At 48.9% G+C, this 14902-nt stretch overlaps 1 protein-coding gene across 3 annotated transcripts in view; it reads left to right on the top strand.

The window, feature by feature from the left end:
- The window catches only part of FAM20A (FAM20A golgi associated secretory pathway pseudokinase), a 40239-nt gene that overhangs the window by 4964 nt on the left and 20373 nt on the right, over positions 1-14902 (top strand). The window contains exon 1 of one of the 3 annotated variants that reach the window (XM_089667252.1): positions 6286-6352. The exons of 1 other annotated variant lie outside the window; for it this stretch is intronic. Coding sequence is in view for 1 of the 2 variants with exons in the window: in XM_089667251.1 (XP_089523377.1) it covers positions 9144-9508 (365 nt within the window). In the remaining variant the exon portion in view is untranslated. Of the gene's footprint in view, positions 1-6285; positions 6353-8428; positions 9509-14902 lie in introns of those variants that run through there. One more of the 3 variants, XM_089667251.1, reaches the window with a different exon arrangement.

The following is a 14902-nucleotide window of genomic DNA, read 5'->3' as shown; positions in this document are numbered from 1 at the left end:
CTTTGTGGCGTGTAGAGTTAGGGGTGTCTGAGTGGCGTGCAGAGGTAGGGGTGCCTTTGTGGCGTGCAGAGGTAGGGGTGCCTTTGTGGCGTGTCTGGGTGGCATTTTTTTTGCACACTGTTCAGTTTCTCTTGCGGTCTCTGTGAAATGGAAAACCCTTGAATCACACCATAGTGCTTGTACGTGAGCAGATCAATGTGGCTGGACACACATGAGGGCAGGGATGACTGAGCACCTGTCATGGAGAACATTGCCTTCCCTTGCTTGAGCAGTCTGTCTCTGGCATCATCTGGGCCATTGTCGGGGAACTCTGGTTGCAGCAGCGCTCTCTCCATTTTCGTCTTTGTCCCTTGGGATAAATCCAATGAACTGTCCTCATCAGATTATTTCAGGTACTTATATAGCGCCGTCAATTTACTCCGCGCTTTACATATATATTGTCCATTCACATCAGTCCCCGCCCCCGAGGGGTGTACAATCTAAGGTCCCTAACTCACATACATATATTAGGGCCAATTTAGACAGGAGACAATTAACCTACCAGCATGTCTTTGGAGTGTGGGAGGAAACTGGAGTACCCGGAGAAAACCCACGCAGGCACAGAGAGAACATGCAAACTGCAGGCAGGTGGTGCCTTGGTTGGAATTTGAACCGAGGACCTGAGTACTGCCAGGCGGAAGTGCTAACCATTTTAGCCACTGTGCTGCTCAATTATCGTACAATTGATTGAAAAGCGCCATTTTCGGTACGGTTTTCTGGTCATGTGTACGAGGCTTTACATGTTTAGGTGATGCTCGTCACACTGAAGATGTCCAGGTCGGTGTGATTCTCATAGTTCGGCTACTGGCAGACTCTCTGTAGGACCATACTGAATGGTCTAAATCCTGGCACACACTCACAAGGAGGTCTCTGTATGAACAATGCAATGTTAGTCCAGCAATCTTCCTGCTGAGCTATTGTGTTCTGACTGGGGGACCACCCCCAGTCCCCACCAATCATGCCCCCCCCCCCCCCGCATGCCACAACACATGGGTCAGTGCTGGCAGCCAATGGCTACTTGTTTTCCAGCGCACTCATTCACAGAAGGCAGCCATGAGATTGTCTTCTGTCAGGGGCAGAATGTTGGGTATCTACTGTAGCGTCTGATTTTAGCTGATATTCAGCCTGTGTGTACCGCACTTCAGTCTTCTGTCTCAGACCATCCTGCTTCATGGTCACTGGCTGTACCAGCATGGCTGTGGAGACTTGGGTCCTGAAGCAGTAGGGTCTTCTGGGTTCAGTCATCCCTACTTTATGAAGACTCCGAATTCATCTTCCCACAAGATCTTCCATCACACATGGAAAGCATTCTTTGCTTGGTGTAAGTCTAGAACGTTTCAGCCAAAGACGTAATCTGAGGGACGGGTTCTGCCTTTTCTCCATTCAATAAAGACACCAACACTCAGACAATACAGTTCACTATTTTAATGAGGTCAGATTGCAGGAGCCATGTGCAAGAAGCAAAACAAATCTCAGTCGATTCCAGGGTCAAGAAGATCCCTTTTTTCTCGGTAGCATCCAGACCTGACCACAATGTACAGGGAAGACCATGTCCATATGATCCGGACAGCTCTGCAAACCCCAGGCACAAAGATCTGTTCACCAGCATTCGTTGGTAAGGCCACCCTGAACGGGATCACGCTGTGACCTTACCTGCATACAAGATTGGCTTGCATCTAAATTCTGCTTTCTTTAGGGATTCCTTTTATCTTTCAAGATTTTTTGGGGTTTGATTTTAACTAATTTTGTTTCATTTTCAGTATTTGTGTCATTTGTATGTGTTCTTTCTTTGTTTCATGTTTGCTCCACTTTTTCACAATAGTCTATCACTGCAGACTCTTGCTGCACATAGGCACACACCCCTTATGACGTTGCACCCTTGCATTTCTGTACAGCAGGCTTACCAAGCTTTGTTCTGTGTGAGCAGACTTGTTCATGTGATATTTGTCTTGGAAATTCGCTTTAACAAATTTCTCCTTACCGTGAGTACTCGCAGTTGGATGCGCAGAAATCCCCCATAAAGCTGTGCGAATCTCGCTTACCACGACTGCAGCTTAGCCCCAAGATTCCTGCGCCTCCAACTGGGTTAGTTTCTGTTGAGATGTGGGGAATATGGAGCTCCGTTACCCAGGAATGATCACATGACACTCTCAGGTTGCTGTTGGAATTCACATAGAGGAAGTTTTCATTCTCAGCCTCTGGTTTTATTACAAACACACACACGCCCCCCACATGAGTCAGGTCAATCCCCTCCCACAGAACAATGCAATGGGGAGTGCCTATACACAGGATGTACATTCCGATTGGAGCATAGCCTTTCCTATTATCTATCACTGGTCCTCCCCCATGAGCCCTCTGAGGTCAGCAGACTTCCTCCCCTTCCCCCCATGAGCCCTCTATGGAGAGCATATTTCCTGTCCTAGCTCCTAGTGATATGTAAATTCCCTGTACAAGCATTCCCTAGATTAAACATCAGTCTGTACCTGGATGGGCCCCGATACGATCTTTATTAAAACACATCCATCCAGATACAGTTTCAGGTCGGTAATGGGTTGTAAGATATACATGAGCCTACACGCGGAGTTCACACCGTTTGGCGCCTTGCGGTACGGAGTCCATGTGGTACTATGCTGCTGATATGTGGATACAGGCCCGTTGGGGACATTCGCATGGAATGCCGTGGTGGTATACACGCCGGTCTATAAGCGCAGATCCGCCATCTCATCCATTACCGAGCTGAGTACTGTAATACATACATTGTACATGGCATGGCCCAATTGCAGCCTTCAGAGCTTTCATTATACACACCAGAGACATATGAATAACACTCATATATGACACATTTAAAGTTCAACCAACAATACAAAATTTCCATGACATATTCATTCTTAATTGATTAATTATATGACAGCCAATGATGCATTTATCCTCATCAGCATGGAATCCACATCCTAATGATTAATCTCTGGGGGCGGAGTGAAACACATTGGGGGTGTGGCCAGACTGGAGCCCAGACTGAGGCTGTTAGTTTCATACCTGGTTTGCAGAGATGTATGGCTCGTGGGCATTTTCTTCCGTGTACATTGCTGTCTGGAGCCTGGGTTGGCTCCGTCCTAGTCTGCACTCAGTGGCTATTTTTATTGATTAGGATCCTTACAGCCTAAATAACATCCACAATTTTGGGATGGGAGTCGCATCCAGACCTGACCATTTCAGCTTTCAAAGTACTTATTTGGCATGAATTACATTTTTGAGGGCCTTGGAAGTCCTCTTTCAGAGACCTTTTGCCTCTCAGTCCTTGGTAAGGACACTTGGGGGGTAGTTGATTGTTTAAATGTAATTTGAGGTACAAGCGTCCTCTTGACTACAGTTTGTATTTGTCAATACAACTCTCTCTCTTTATCCTGCTAGAGGGCTCTGGTAGGTGGCAGGCTCCTATTCATTCCACCATTGCGAGGTGGATTTGTTAACTCACGTCAGGCCTATGACTTTAAGGAGACCATTCCTCCCTTTCTGGTTCAGGATCGTTCTATCATGAACACTGGTGCTTTTTAGGCCTTCCAGCATCAGGCTTCCATTTTTCAAGGTATGTAAGCAACTACCTGATCTTCTAGTCACACACTTGGTATGTTCTACTAGGTGGATGTCCATGCCTCAGTGGATGCTGACTTCAGTTTGAAAGACCCTAAGGTGGCCCAGTGATTTGGGCATTTCCTTATGTTTGGGGGTTGTCAGGATTCATTGACCTGTTTGCTGTGTGGCCCACCCCTTATGCGATTGATTCTTCAGTCAGTGGGATGTCCAAAAACAAACCCATGGCCTGTGATGTACAATAAAGAACATACCTGTAACCATTTTTTTCTTGAAAGGGCACAAATCCTTTCTTGTCACAGGACACCAGACCCTCCCCAGTCCTAGCAGTTACTTGCATAGCAAGAAATTTTATATACTGGCATGTCTTAGTCAAATGAAGTCTGTTGAAGGGATGCCTATGTTTAAAGCTGTAGGATGCATTGCAGATGCCTTGGCTTCTAAATAGGGCTTGTCATTTTTTCCTCCATATTTTCTCTGACTCCCTGAAGCTCGTTACCCTAAAGGCCATTGGCCCTAAATTTGGGTCTGAATGGGGAAAAAAGAGAGATGAAGTAATCTGCCCCCACCAGGGCATTGTATTCTGACAGTGACTTCTGTACACTGACCAGCAGCTGATTGACTGCAACCTTTGATTAAGGAACATTTTTCCAACAATTTTTATCATTCATCCCTTCAACAGAGGTCGTTCATCTCATTTGACTTGTTCCTAGCAGAGATGATCACACCTTGATCCCTATTGGACTGGCTGACATTTTGTTTGCTATTTGACCAGCTTAAATGAATTTCTGGTTGTCATCTTGTTTTTTTTATTCATGATGGTTTGTCTTGATGATGGATCTGGGCTTCCTTCCCAGGGTGGATTTAATCTTCAGGCATAAGCAGAATCTCTGTGTTTGTCAGGGGATTATTACACCTCTACCTGGAGGCTGCAGCACATTAGCATTGTTTGTATGGTTTTTCAAGGCAAGCAAAGGGTTGACACACTTCTAAGTTCTAAATTGCTTGTTCATGAGGCCTGAAAAGGTAGAGCTTCCTTGTTAGTATGTTCCTCTCAGGGCCCAAGTAATTATTACTGCTGAGCAAGTGTTCAGGCTTCTTCACCTTTATCAGTTACTACCAACTGGCTCTCCTATATGCTGATGACCACTCCTATAGTAATCAAAAGGTAGAGAGAGGCCAGGAGTATTTTCTACATTGTGGAGGGTCATATTTAAGGAGTGAGATCCCTTGGTGCGTGTTGTTAGAGGGAGGTCTGGACCTCAGTGTTGTGCATGGTCAACACAACTTCTGAGAACACTTCTCCTCAGGTGTGCAGCATTTCCGAGCTGGTACCGCAGAACATGTACTGGTCTCCACTAACTCAGCAGTCCCATTGCCTCAGATCCATGTTCCATCTGTTGCTAATGGATGCAGGAAACCCTTCTCAAAAAATCTGTGCTTGTTCTCCTCCTGGGGCCCCCTCCACTGCTCTTTCAGTGATTCCAGGCTAGGTCCCCAGGTACTCCTGAGGTCGATCCCAGTATGTGGGGAACACATTGCTAGTGAAGGGGCCAAGCATAAAACCTTCATTACTAGGGTATCCATCACCCCTGCCATGTCACCAGTTTCCTGGCTGGTTGGCTGCTTTAGCAGTGTGACACACATATGGTAGTTATGGCAATAAAGCTTCCTCAGGACAGCTTCTCTGCTTGTTGGACCTCTGTACTGTATCTTTTCTAACCTCTTCAGTCCTCTGATAGAAGTCAGATACACCTTACATGCACCTATTTGGAGCCTTTAGACCAGGCAGATTAGAAGAACAATAAAGATCTTTTACTGAAGTAGTTACAGGTAACAAAGGAACTGTTCTCAAAGACGTCTTCCATACATGTTCCTGTACAAAGTTCTCTAGTGCCCCCTGAGGCAATCTTACCTGGATGAGGAGGTCTTAAGTCCCATAGAGTCCTTTTCAATGCAGGAGACCAAATCTGGCAGTAATTTGCAAGGTAGCAATAATCCATACACTGGCTTCTGTTAACTTAGCACAAGTCCATATAGATTCAGTATCTCCACACCCTATTGGGAACCCTGACTGGGTTCCCCTTCCCCAAGGGGTCCAACTGCACAAGTCCATATAGATTCAGTATCTCCATACCCTATTGGGAACCCTGACTGGGCGCTGCTTCCTCTTTTCCAAGGGGTCCAACACCCCAACTGCATAACGACTATATCTTGGCAAGCTTTCCCCTAGCTGACTTCTTAGAGGCACTAATGAGCCCCTATTTATATGGTATGACCTATAAGGGGGCGTTAACCTTCCTGAAAAGCGTGGGACAACCTGACCAGCAGTGTTAACCCTTCCTTCTCTGAAAGCAGCAGGTCAATGCAGGACAACGTGCAACAAACCTGCATTGTAGCAAATGGCTTATCCACACAAGCCTAATGGAAATGACCAAACTCAAGGCATAAACCTAGAAGAAATGACATGCAGAACCTCCTGGAACCTACTTAGATGGGTCACAGGGGGGCTCAAAACCTGGCAAAGGATCTTCAAAAGGTTAAATCTGTACATGCAGTCACACCATTCATCCCCCAGGGGGCTCTGTAGAACAGAAACTGGACATTCTTTATAAGCGTTTCGCTAATCAGTCCAACATTCACATATCATTGGAAGTTACTTGTACCGCTAGGATTCCCATCCTCTACAATGAACAGTCCTGGTGCAATGTTCTGCAGAGAGGTCAGTGATGGAATAATCTGCAAAATGGATCAATATGGATCTGTCAGGGGGGGAGGGAGCGATGTTCTGCAGATCTCTAGAGAGGTCAGTGATGGAATAATCTGCAGAATATACCAATATGGATCTGTCAGGAGGGGAGGGAGCGATGTTCTGCAGATCTCTAGAGAGGTCAGTGATGGAATAATCTGCAGAATATATCAATATGGATCTGTCAGGTGGGGGAGGGGACGGAGCGATGCTCCGCAGATCTCTAGAGAGGTCAGTGATGGAATAATCTGCAGAATATACCAATATGGATCTGTCAGGAGGGGAGGGAGCGATGTTCTGCAGATCTCTAGAGAGGTCAGTGATGGAATAATCTGCAGAATATACCAATATGGATCTGTCAGGAGGGGAGGGAGCGATGTTCTGCAGATCTCTAGAGAGGTCAGTGATGGAATAATCTGCAGAATATATCAATATGGATCTGTCAGGTGGGGGAGGGGACGGAGCGATGCTCCGCAGATCTCTAGAGGGGTCAGTGATGGAATATATCAATATGGATCTGTCAGGAGGGGCAGGGAGCGATGTTCTGCAGATCCCTAGAGAGGTCAGTGATGGAATAATCTGCAGAATATATCAATATGGATCTGTCAGGAGGGGTAGGGGAGGGAGCGATGTTCTGCAGATCCCTAGAGAGGTCAGTGATGGAATAATCTGCAGAATATATCAATATGGATCTGTCAGGAGGGGTAGGGGAGGGAGCGATGTTCTGCAGATCCCTAGAGAGGTCAGTGATGGAATAATCTGCAGAATATATCAATATGGATCTGTCGGGAGGGGAGGGAGCGATGTTCTGCAGATCTCTAGAGGGGTCAGTGATGGAATACTCTGCAGAATTCCTCTAGAGAGTGATGATTTGGCTCTTGTGCTCATACATAGTTAGTCTGGCTGAAAAAAGACAAAAGTCCATCCAGTTCCACCATTTAAAAAAAAAAAAGTTATAATTCACTAACAGCTGATCCAGAGGAAGCCAAAAAAACCAACACAACACGATTCAATTTGCTCCTCGGGAAAAAAATCCTTCCTAGTGGAGAATAGTCCAGGATGTGAAGGGTTAAGTGGTGTCAGTTGAGGGTGACAGGGCAGGTGAGGGGTTGTGCAGTGGGCAGGGCGCACAATGTGTACACAGAGTTCAGGAGAGGAGTGTCAGTGCTGAATCTACTCTGCTGTCTGCACTGTGCACACTTCAGGTTAGTGCAGGGTGTGTATTGTCTATAGTGGGCAGCGTGGGGGGTATAGTGATCGGGGTGTGCAGCGTGGGGGGGTATAGTGATCGGGGTGTGCAGCGTGGGGGGGTATAGTGATCGGGGTGTGCAGCGTGGGGGGTATAGTGATCGGGGTGTGCAGCGTGGGGGGGTATAGTGATCGGGGTGTGCAGCGTGGGGGGGGTATAGTGATCGGGGTGTGCAGCGTGGGGGGGGCGTGTAGTGATCGGGGTGTGCAGCGTGGGGGGGGCGTGTAGTGATCGGGGTGTGCAGCGTGGGGGGGGGGTATAGTGATCGGGGTGTGCAGCGTGGGGGGGGGGGTATAGTGATCGGGGTGTGCAGCGTGGGGGGGGGGTATAGTGATCGGGGTGTGCAGCGTGGGGGGGGGGTATAGTGATCGGGGTGTGCAGCGTGGGGGGGGTATAGTGATCGGGGTGTGCAGCGTGGGGGGGGGGTATAGTGATCGGGGTGTGCAGCGTGGGGGGGGGGTATAGTGATCGGGGTGTGCAGCGTGGGGGGGGGGTATAGTGATCGGGGTGTGCAGCGTGGGGGGGGGGTATAGTGATCGGGGTGTGCAGCGTGGGGGGGGGGATAGTGATCGGGGTGTGCAGCGTGGGGGGCATAGAGATTTGGGGGGTGCAGCGTGGGGGGCATAGAGATTTGGGGGGTGCAGCGTGGGGGGCATAGAGATTGGGGGGGTGCAGCGTGGGGGGTATAGAGATTGGGGGGGGTGTAGCGTGGGGGTATAGAGATTGGGGGGGTGTAGCGTGGGGGTATAGAGATTGGGGGGGTGCAGTGTGTGGGGGTATAGAGATCTTTATACTGTACAATGTGGCAGTGTACTGAAAAATGCAGGCGATAGTAGTCTTCCAGGTAGAATAGCCAACCAAACACTGTGACCCGACCCACGGGTGCCCAACTCCACACTGTGACCCGACCCACGGGTGCCCAACTCCACACTGTGACCCGACCCACGGGTGCCCAACTCCACACTGTGACCCGACCCACGGGTGCCCAACTCCACACTGTGACCCGACCCACGGGTGCCCAACTCCACACTGTGACCCGACCCACGGGTGCCCAACTCCACACTGTGACCCGACCCACGGGTGCCCAACTCCACACTGTGACCCGACCCACGGGTGCCCAACTCCACACTGTGACCCGACCCACGGGTGCCCAACTCCACACTGTGACCCGACCCACGGGTGCCCAACTCCACACTGTGACCCGACCCACGGGTGCCCAACTCCACACTGTGACCCGACCCACGGGTGCCCAACTCCACACTGTGACCCCCCCCCCGTTCCCTGCTCCACTCTGTGACCCCCCCCGTTCCCTGCTCCATGCTGTGACACGACCCCCCCTTCCCGGTTCCCTGCTCCGCCACGACCCCCCCTTCCCGGTTCCCTGCTCCGCACTGTGACGTGACCCACCAGCTCCCATCTCCACGCTGTGACGCGACCCACCAGTTCCCAGAAACACCTTGCCTTCCACATTCCCTTCTCACCAGGCCCTCAGTCGCTGTGCCATCCTCTGTCCCCATGTTGCTCCGCAGGGGTAGACTCCTCTTGCTCCTGGCGTTTTCTGCCATCCTGGCAGCTGACTTTTACTTCCACTTGTGGCCAGAAATTCAGAGCAGACTCATCCGGGACTGCAACTGCCAAACTCGGAACAGCACAGTGCCAGCCTCAAGGTCTGCAGTCCCCAATACCGCAGAAGCCACACCAAGGCCAACAGACCCCGGTACTACAGAACCAGCATCGGTATCCAGAGGTTCCAAATTGCAGGACCTCTTCTCACACCCACTGTACCAGGTACAGGAGCCCAGACCTCCAACCCAGGACCTGCTGCTGGATCCCCATGAAGCCATCCGCAACTACCGCAAGAGAGTTGCCAACCTCAACAGGTAGGAGTGACCATTTCTATCAGTATTATGAAGTCATTGTGGTGTGATCTCCATGCATACGATCCATTCTTGTGGTGTTGATGTAGTCTGAGCTCACATCACTGTTAACTGTAACATGTATGATGTGTTTAGAAACATAAATGTAATCCTGGCCAAGGTAACGATGCTTGTGGCACTGGGATTCTGGTTTCTACACTATAGACATGATAAATCAGAAGCGTTCTCCTAGGTGTTACCTCCATGACTGCTGCCTCTGACCTAACCCATTACCGTTTGGCCGGCCTCACATGATTAACATATGGCTCAACACCCTAAATCCTAATGTGTACAAGTACCACAGGTACATATGAAGGGGGTGTATACATGTCCCCTACCTGGAACTACTTATAATCTGGAATGACATTTGGATTTCCTATGTGTACAGGACACAGGCTACGTCCTGCAGCTTTTGGATTGGTGCCCCTCAGCAAGATTTAGGGACCAGACTTGTGGCATAAAGACATAGGGTTGGCCACTGGGCCACCCTTGGCGCTTGCTCTTGGTACATCGGTACAGCAAGATGCAGTTAGTACCAGGGTGTACAATAGGTCCAGGGCAGTGGCAATCAACACTGGTGTGATCTAGTTCCTGAAGACCCCCTCTGTAGAGGTATGCCTTCCCCAAGTCCACAAAGTCCCTCCTTATCTGCTCAGGATACCCCTCCGTTCTCAGTTGTAACTAGAGAGAAATTGTAGGCACCTGTGTTGGGAGACTGAGGAAGTTTCCTGTGCTGCTCAAGGCTGCAGGATGAAAAAAAGTGTAAGTTGCATCAGTTTTCATCCACTTGCGATAGTTCTCGCCTCCTCCCTGTGTCCTTTCCGATCTGCCCTCATATCTGCCTGCTTCTGCACTGGGGTCATGGGGTCACAAACCTTCACATTGCCTTGCGGCAGTTTCACTTAGGAGTGTTTTGTTTCGGTTCCTTCAGAGGAATAGTTTTAAGGGAATTATTTCAGTTTCAATATTTTTATTTAGAAAGTTTTGTTTTTAAGAATATAACAAGCTCAAAATATGCCCTTGCAGGGGCAGAGCAGAACAATAACACATAGACATCCTGCTGACTTGTATTCGTCAAATAACAAAATGTCCAATGACATCAATAAGGGACGGCAAAAGGCCGAACCAAATAGCAGCAGTAATCCAACATAATATCGGAAAAAAAGAGAAAAGAAAAGAAGGTGAATTAAAATAAAACAAAAGGCAATCCGAAAGAAACCATGAAAGAGGGGAAACTAGAGGGATCACGGATCTGGGGCTAGCACAGGCAGCGACTACAGGAGGCCATAACTAGTAGGAGGCAGGGATGGTAATGAATAACGAATAACGTATCCAAGGTTCCCAAACCTTAAGGAATCTCGGATGAGAATCATGAAGAATGCTGGACATCTGTTCATTGAACAGCATTCAACAGGGTCCTCGCCCCCTGGAAGACTACCGAAGGGGTTCTCCAAGCTTGAGCTATAGCACGTTTGGCCGAAATGAATGAATAGGTAGGATGCCAATTTCTGTTGAGACCTAGACAGACCCAAAATTGGGCAATGCAGGAGGGCCACCCTTTTATCCCTATGGACCGTAGTATGAAAAAGCGTTTGTAGCAAACCAAAAACCCTGGACCAGAAGCCTATCAGTCGCGGGCATGACCACCAAATGTGCAAGACGTCCCCACATAGACCACAGTTCCGGAAACTCCTATCTCCTCCAGTCGGATTAAAGTGAGCAGTCCGAGCCGGGACCCAGTACCACCACAGGAGAACTTTGTAGGCTGCCTCAAGAAAGGGATTTATTTCAACATCTACTGGTCTATTACCCAAAAGGGGTGTGCACCCTGTGGATTTGAAGGCTATCTATGCCTTCCTGCAGACCTAAATATTCTGGATGGAATTGGGCTTCAACAGGGGGCATTTTTAGTATTGATGGTCATCAAATATGCATTTTTACTTTTTTTTTTTTCCCACCTACATCAGCCTTTTCTGCCAATGTACAGTGGATAATGCAGACATGTCTAAACTTCTGGAGGATCCTCAACCTCCAGAAGTCTGCATTGGATTTGGTCCATTGGTTGGAGTATCTGGGCCTAGTCCTGGACATGACTCATATTTGGACCCTTCACTCTAAGAAGCTTCCATTTGTCTGCTTTTGTATGAGAGTGCTAGGTCTGATGGCAGCATTGTTAATTGATTTTTGCTCATTTTCTCTCCAGACCTCTGTAGCTCATTGTGCTGACTACATGGGGTAAGCTTTCTCTGTGGGTTAGCCCATGTACCTGTCTCCCAAGGCCAGGATATTGTTGACCTGCCAGCTGACCAGTCCTGCACTGGAATTGGGGAAGTGCTTTCTCTATTAACTGGGGTGGAGTCCTAGGGATGGAAACATGGTAGTCCAGATTTCTCTGGAACGAAGTGCCATTTATCCATCCCTTCAATGGTGCACCTGAAGTGTTACAGGACATCCCTCACCATTCAAGGACCCTAGAGGTGGAACTCATGGCATCCCACTTAAACAGCCAGATGGACCGGTCCATGGATCCTCTGGCCTTCTCAGTGGATGCACTGTTGACCCCAGACTTTCTCTGACTCCTGGGGGGACTATTCATGGGCACGTTCTATCTGACCTGCTGTCTCAGGGGCTGGTCTAGCCTGTATCACAGTCACTGGCTTTGATAGTTTGGCTGTTTTGAAGCCCAGGTCCTGAAGGAACCTCTATGACTCTCATGCTTCTAAAGGCTAGGAAGTTGACCTTGCTGAACATCTGTCATCACACTTAGGTTTACTTCTCATAATGCAAGGAACTAAGGTTCTACCATAGCTATTACTCCATGGAACGTATCCTGGCTTTGCACCAGCACTTGATTACCCCTAGGGTCTAGTTTGAGCCTTGACTGTTTTCTTTCAGAGCTCTGGCTGCTCATGGTCTGGTAAAGATGTTTGTTCATGGATTATCTCACATAGCTCCATCTGTACCTGTGTCATTGTGGGAACGTAATGTGTTCTTCTCGACTCTTTAGAACCGTATCTTTTAGCTGAAATAAATGTGCTTGGTTACCCTCTTTTGTAAGGTGGTGTTTTGGTTTTCATGTTGGTATATCGGAGCTGTGTGGACAAGCACAAGGTGGTTTTGATACTTTGGAAGAAGTCTTCTTCTCTTTTTACCTGAATCAGGACCTTCTCCTGACTATTCTTTTCTCCGACTCTAAAGAGATATTTCCCTCGGGTGTTTGACTGTGATACGTACATTCAGTTCTCACAAGGGGTGCCATTTGTCTCGTTCCAACAGTTGTAGGTGGATTCGGCAGAGTGTAGAACAAGGTTTTTCCCTTTCCTGACTCATTCAGTCAGTACTGCTTTGGCTTTTTAGCATCAGATATCCGTTTCTTAGACTGGCAAAGCTTCCACCAGGTCCTCGGGCCACACGTTTATTGAAGCTCTACCAGGTGGATGTTCATGCTTCTGCTTCAGCCTTGCTGTGCTTTAAGGCACTCCTTTGTGTTCAGGACCTGACTCCTTTGTTTCAGTGCATGTTGGCATTGTTGCCTTCCTCTGTTCTACTGCTGGGGGTAGCCCTCCCGGGGTCTGTGATTAAAAGAGCCTATGAATGTCCTGTACAGTATGATCTGCACACAGCTCACACTTCAATCCCGTGACAATCTTCTGCACCTTTTGAAGTTCTGTAAATCAAACGCAGAAATGGGGATTTTTGACTTGCCTGTGATACCTAGAATAACACAGGACCCCAGCCCCCTCCGTCCTGGCGGCTTGCTCCAAAACAGACGATTGATGGGAATGGGAGGGGCTATATGGATGTCCCACAATACACTTTGCCGGTGGCCGCGTCTCCCTATGGTGGTCTTTGATTACAGCAGCCTTTGTCTTGTACCATACGCCATATTTTACGGCAAGAGTTCCGGATATTTTAGGTTGTCGCGTTAGGTAAGCAGCATTGAGCGGCTCTTTCCAGTCTTTCACAGAATCTCACAGGATTGAGGTCCGGACTGCCTTCAGATCAGCGTTTCGGTTCCAGTCCTTCTCTGGAAATGCTCAGAATGGGGGCCATTGAACTTCTCCACCCCTGAGCGCCGTCTGTATTACGGTGTGGGAATGGACCTTGTGGGGAGTCTGTGTCCTGCTCAGCTCCTGGACAGGAGTTCTGGCTGAACGGACTACAAGAATATGAACATTTGAGGTTTACACTCCGGGAGTCTCATTTGCATTGTTGTAGTCCTCCCTACAGTACACCCCCCAGAAGTCTCACTCATTTTGTGGCAGTCCTCAGTACAGTACACCCCCCAGGAGTCTCACTCATCTTGTGGCAGTCCTCAGTACAGTACACCCCCCAGAAGTCTCACTCATCTTGTGGCAGTCCTCCCTACAGTACACCCCCCAGAAGTCTCACTCATCTTGTGGCAGTCCTCAGTACAGTACACCCCCCAGGAGTCTCACTCATCTTGTGGCAGTCCTCAGTACAGTACACCCCCCAGAAGTCTCACTCATCTTGTGGCAGTCCTCAGTACAGTACACCCCCCAGAAGTCTCACTCATCTTGTGGCAGTCCTCAGTACAGTACACCCCCCAGAAGTCTCACTCATCTTGTGGCAGTCCTCAGTACAGTACACCCCCCAGGAGTCTCACTCATCTTGTGGCAGTCCTCAGTACAGTACACCCCCCAGGAGTCTCACTCATCTTGTGGCAGTTTTCAGTACAGTACACCCCCCAGGAGTCTCACTCATCTTGTGGCAGTCCTCAGTACAATACCACCACGCACCATATCCCCCCCCCCCCCCATCGGGAGTCTCACTCATCTTGTTGCACTGTGTGCAGTATGTGAGGTGGGGGTTGGAGTGCATAGTCTGCTCATGACAGAAATATGCGGCGTACAGGCGGAGGCCAGAGCTAGTCTGCTGTGAAGCCAACAGAACATATTTTGGCATCCTGGGAAGTTCATCACTCCTCTGTTAACCTCTTGTCCTCTGTATGGACTGCAGTATTGGGACCCCCAGTTTGAACCCACCAGGGGCCCTTCATAGCCCCACACTCTTCACTGCCAGAATTCTTCATTCTCCCCCACTTCATCATATCAGGACAAACCACCATCATGGGGGATATCTGTGTGTCACTCTGGGACAGGAAGTTGGCAAAACCTTCCAATGGGGACACTTCCCCTCATTTCCTGTTATATCACCAGCACAGTCCCACTTCTGTCCTGGATGCCGGATGTCATTCTCGGTATCTGTCCCCATTCTGTATGTATGGACTCTGCACAGTCCCACTTCTCCTGTCCTGGATGCCGGGTGTCATTCTCGGTATCTGTCCTTATTCTGTATGTATGGACTCTGCGTAGTCCCACTTCTCCTGTCCTGGAT

Source organism: Staurois parvus, unplaced genomic scaffold (genome assembly GCF_062004578.1).
Source record: "Staurois parvus isolate SC_StPar_1 unplaced genomic scaffold, SC_StPar_1.0 ptg003130l, whole genome shotgun sequence".
Classification (NCBI taxonomy): domain Eukaryota; kingdom Metazoa; phylum Chordata; class Amphibia; order Anura; family Ranidae; genus Staurois; species Staurois parvus.
The sequence above is the reverse complement of the archived record's forward strand: the minus strand, read 5'-3'. Positions and strand labels throughout refer to the sequence as shown.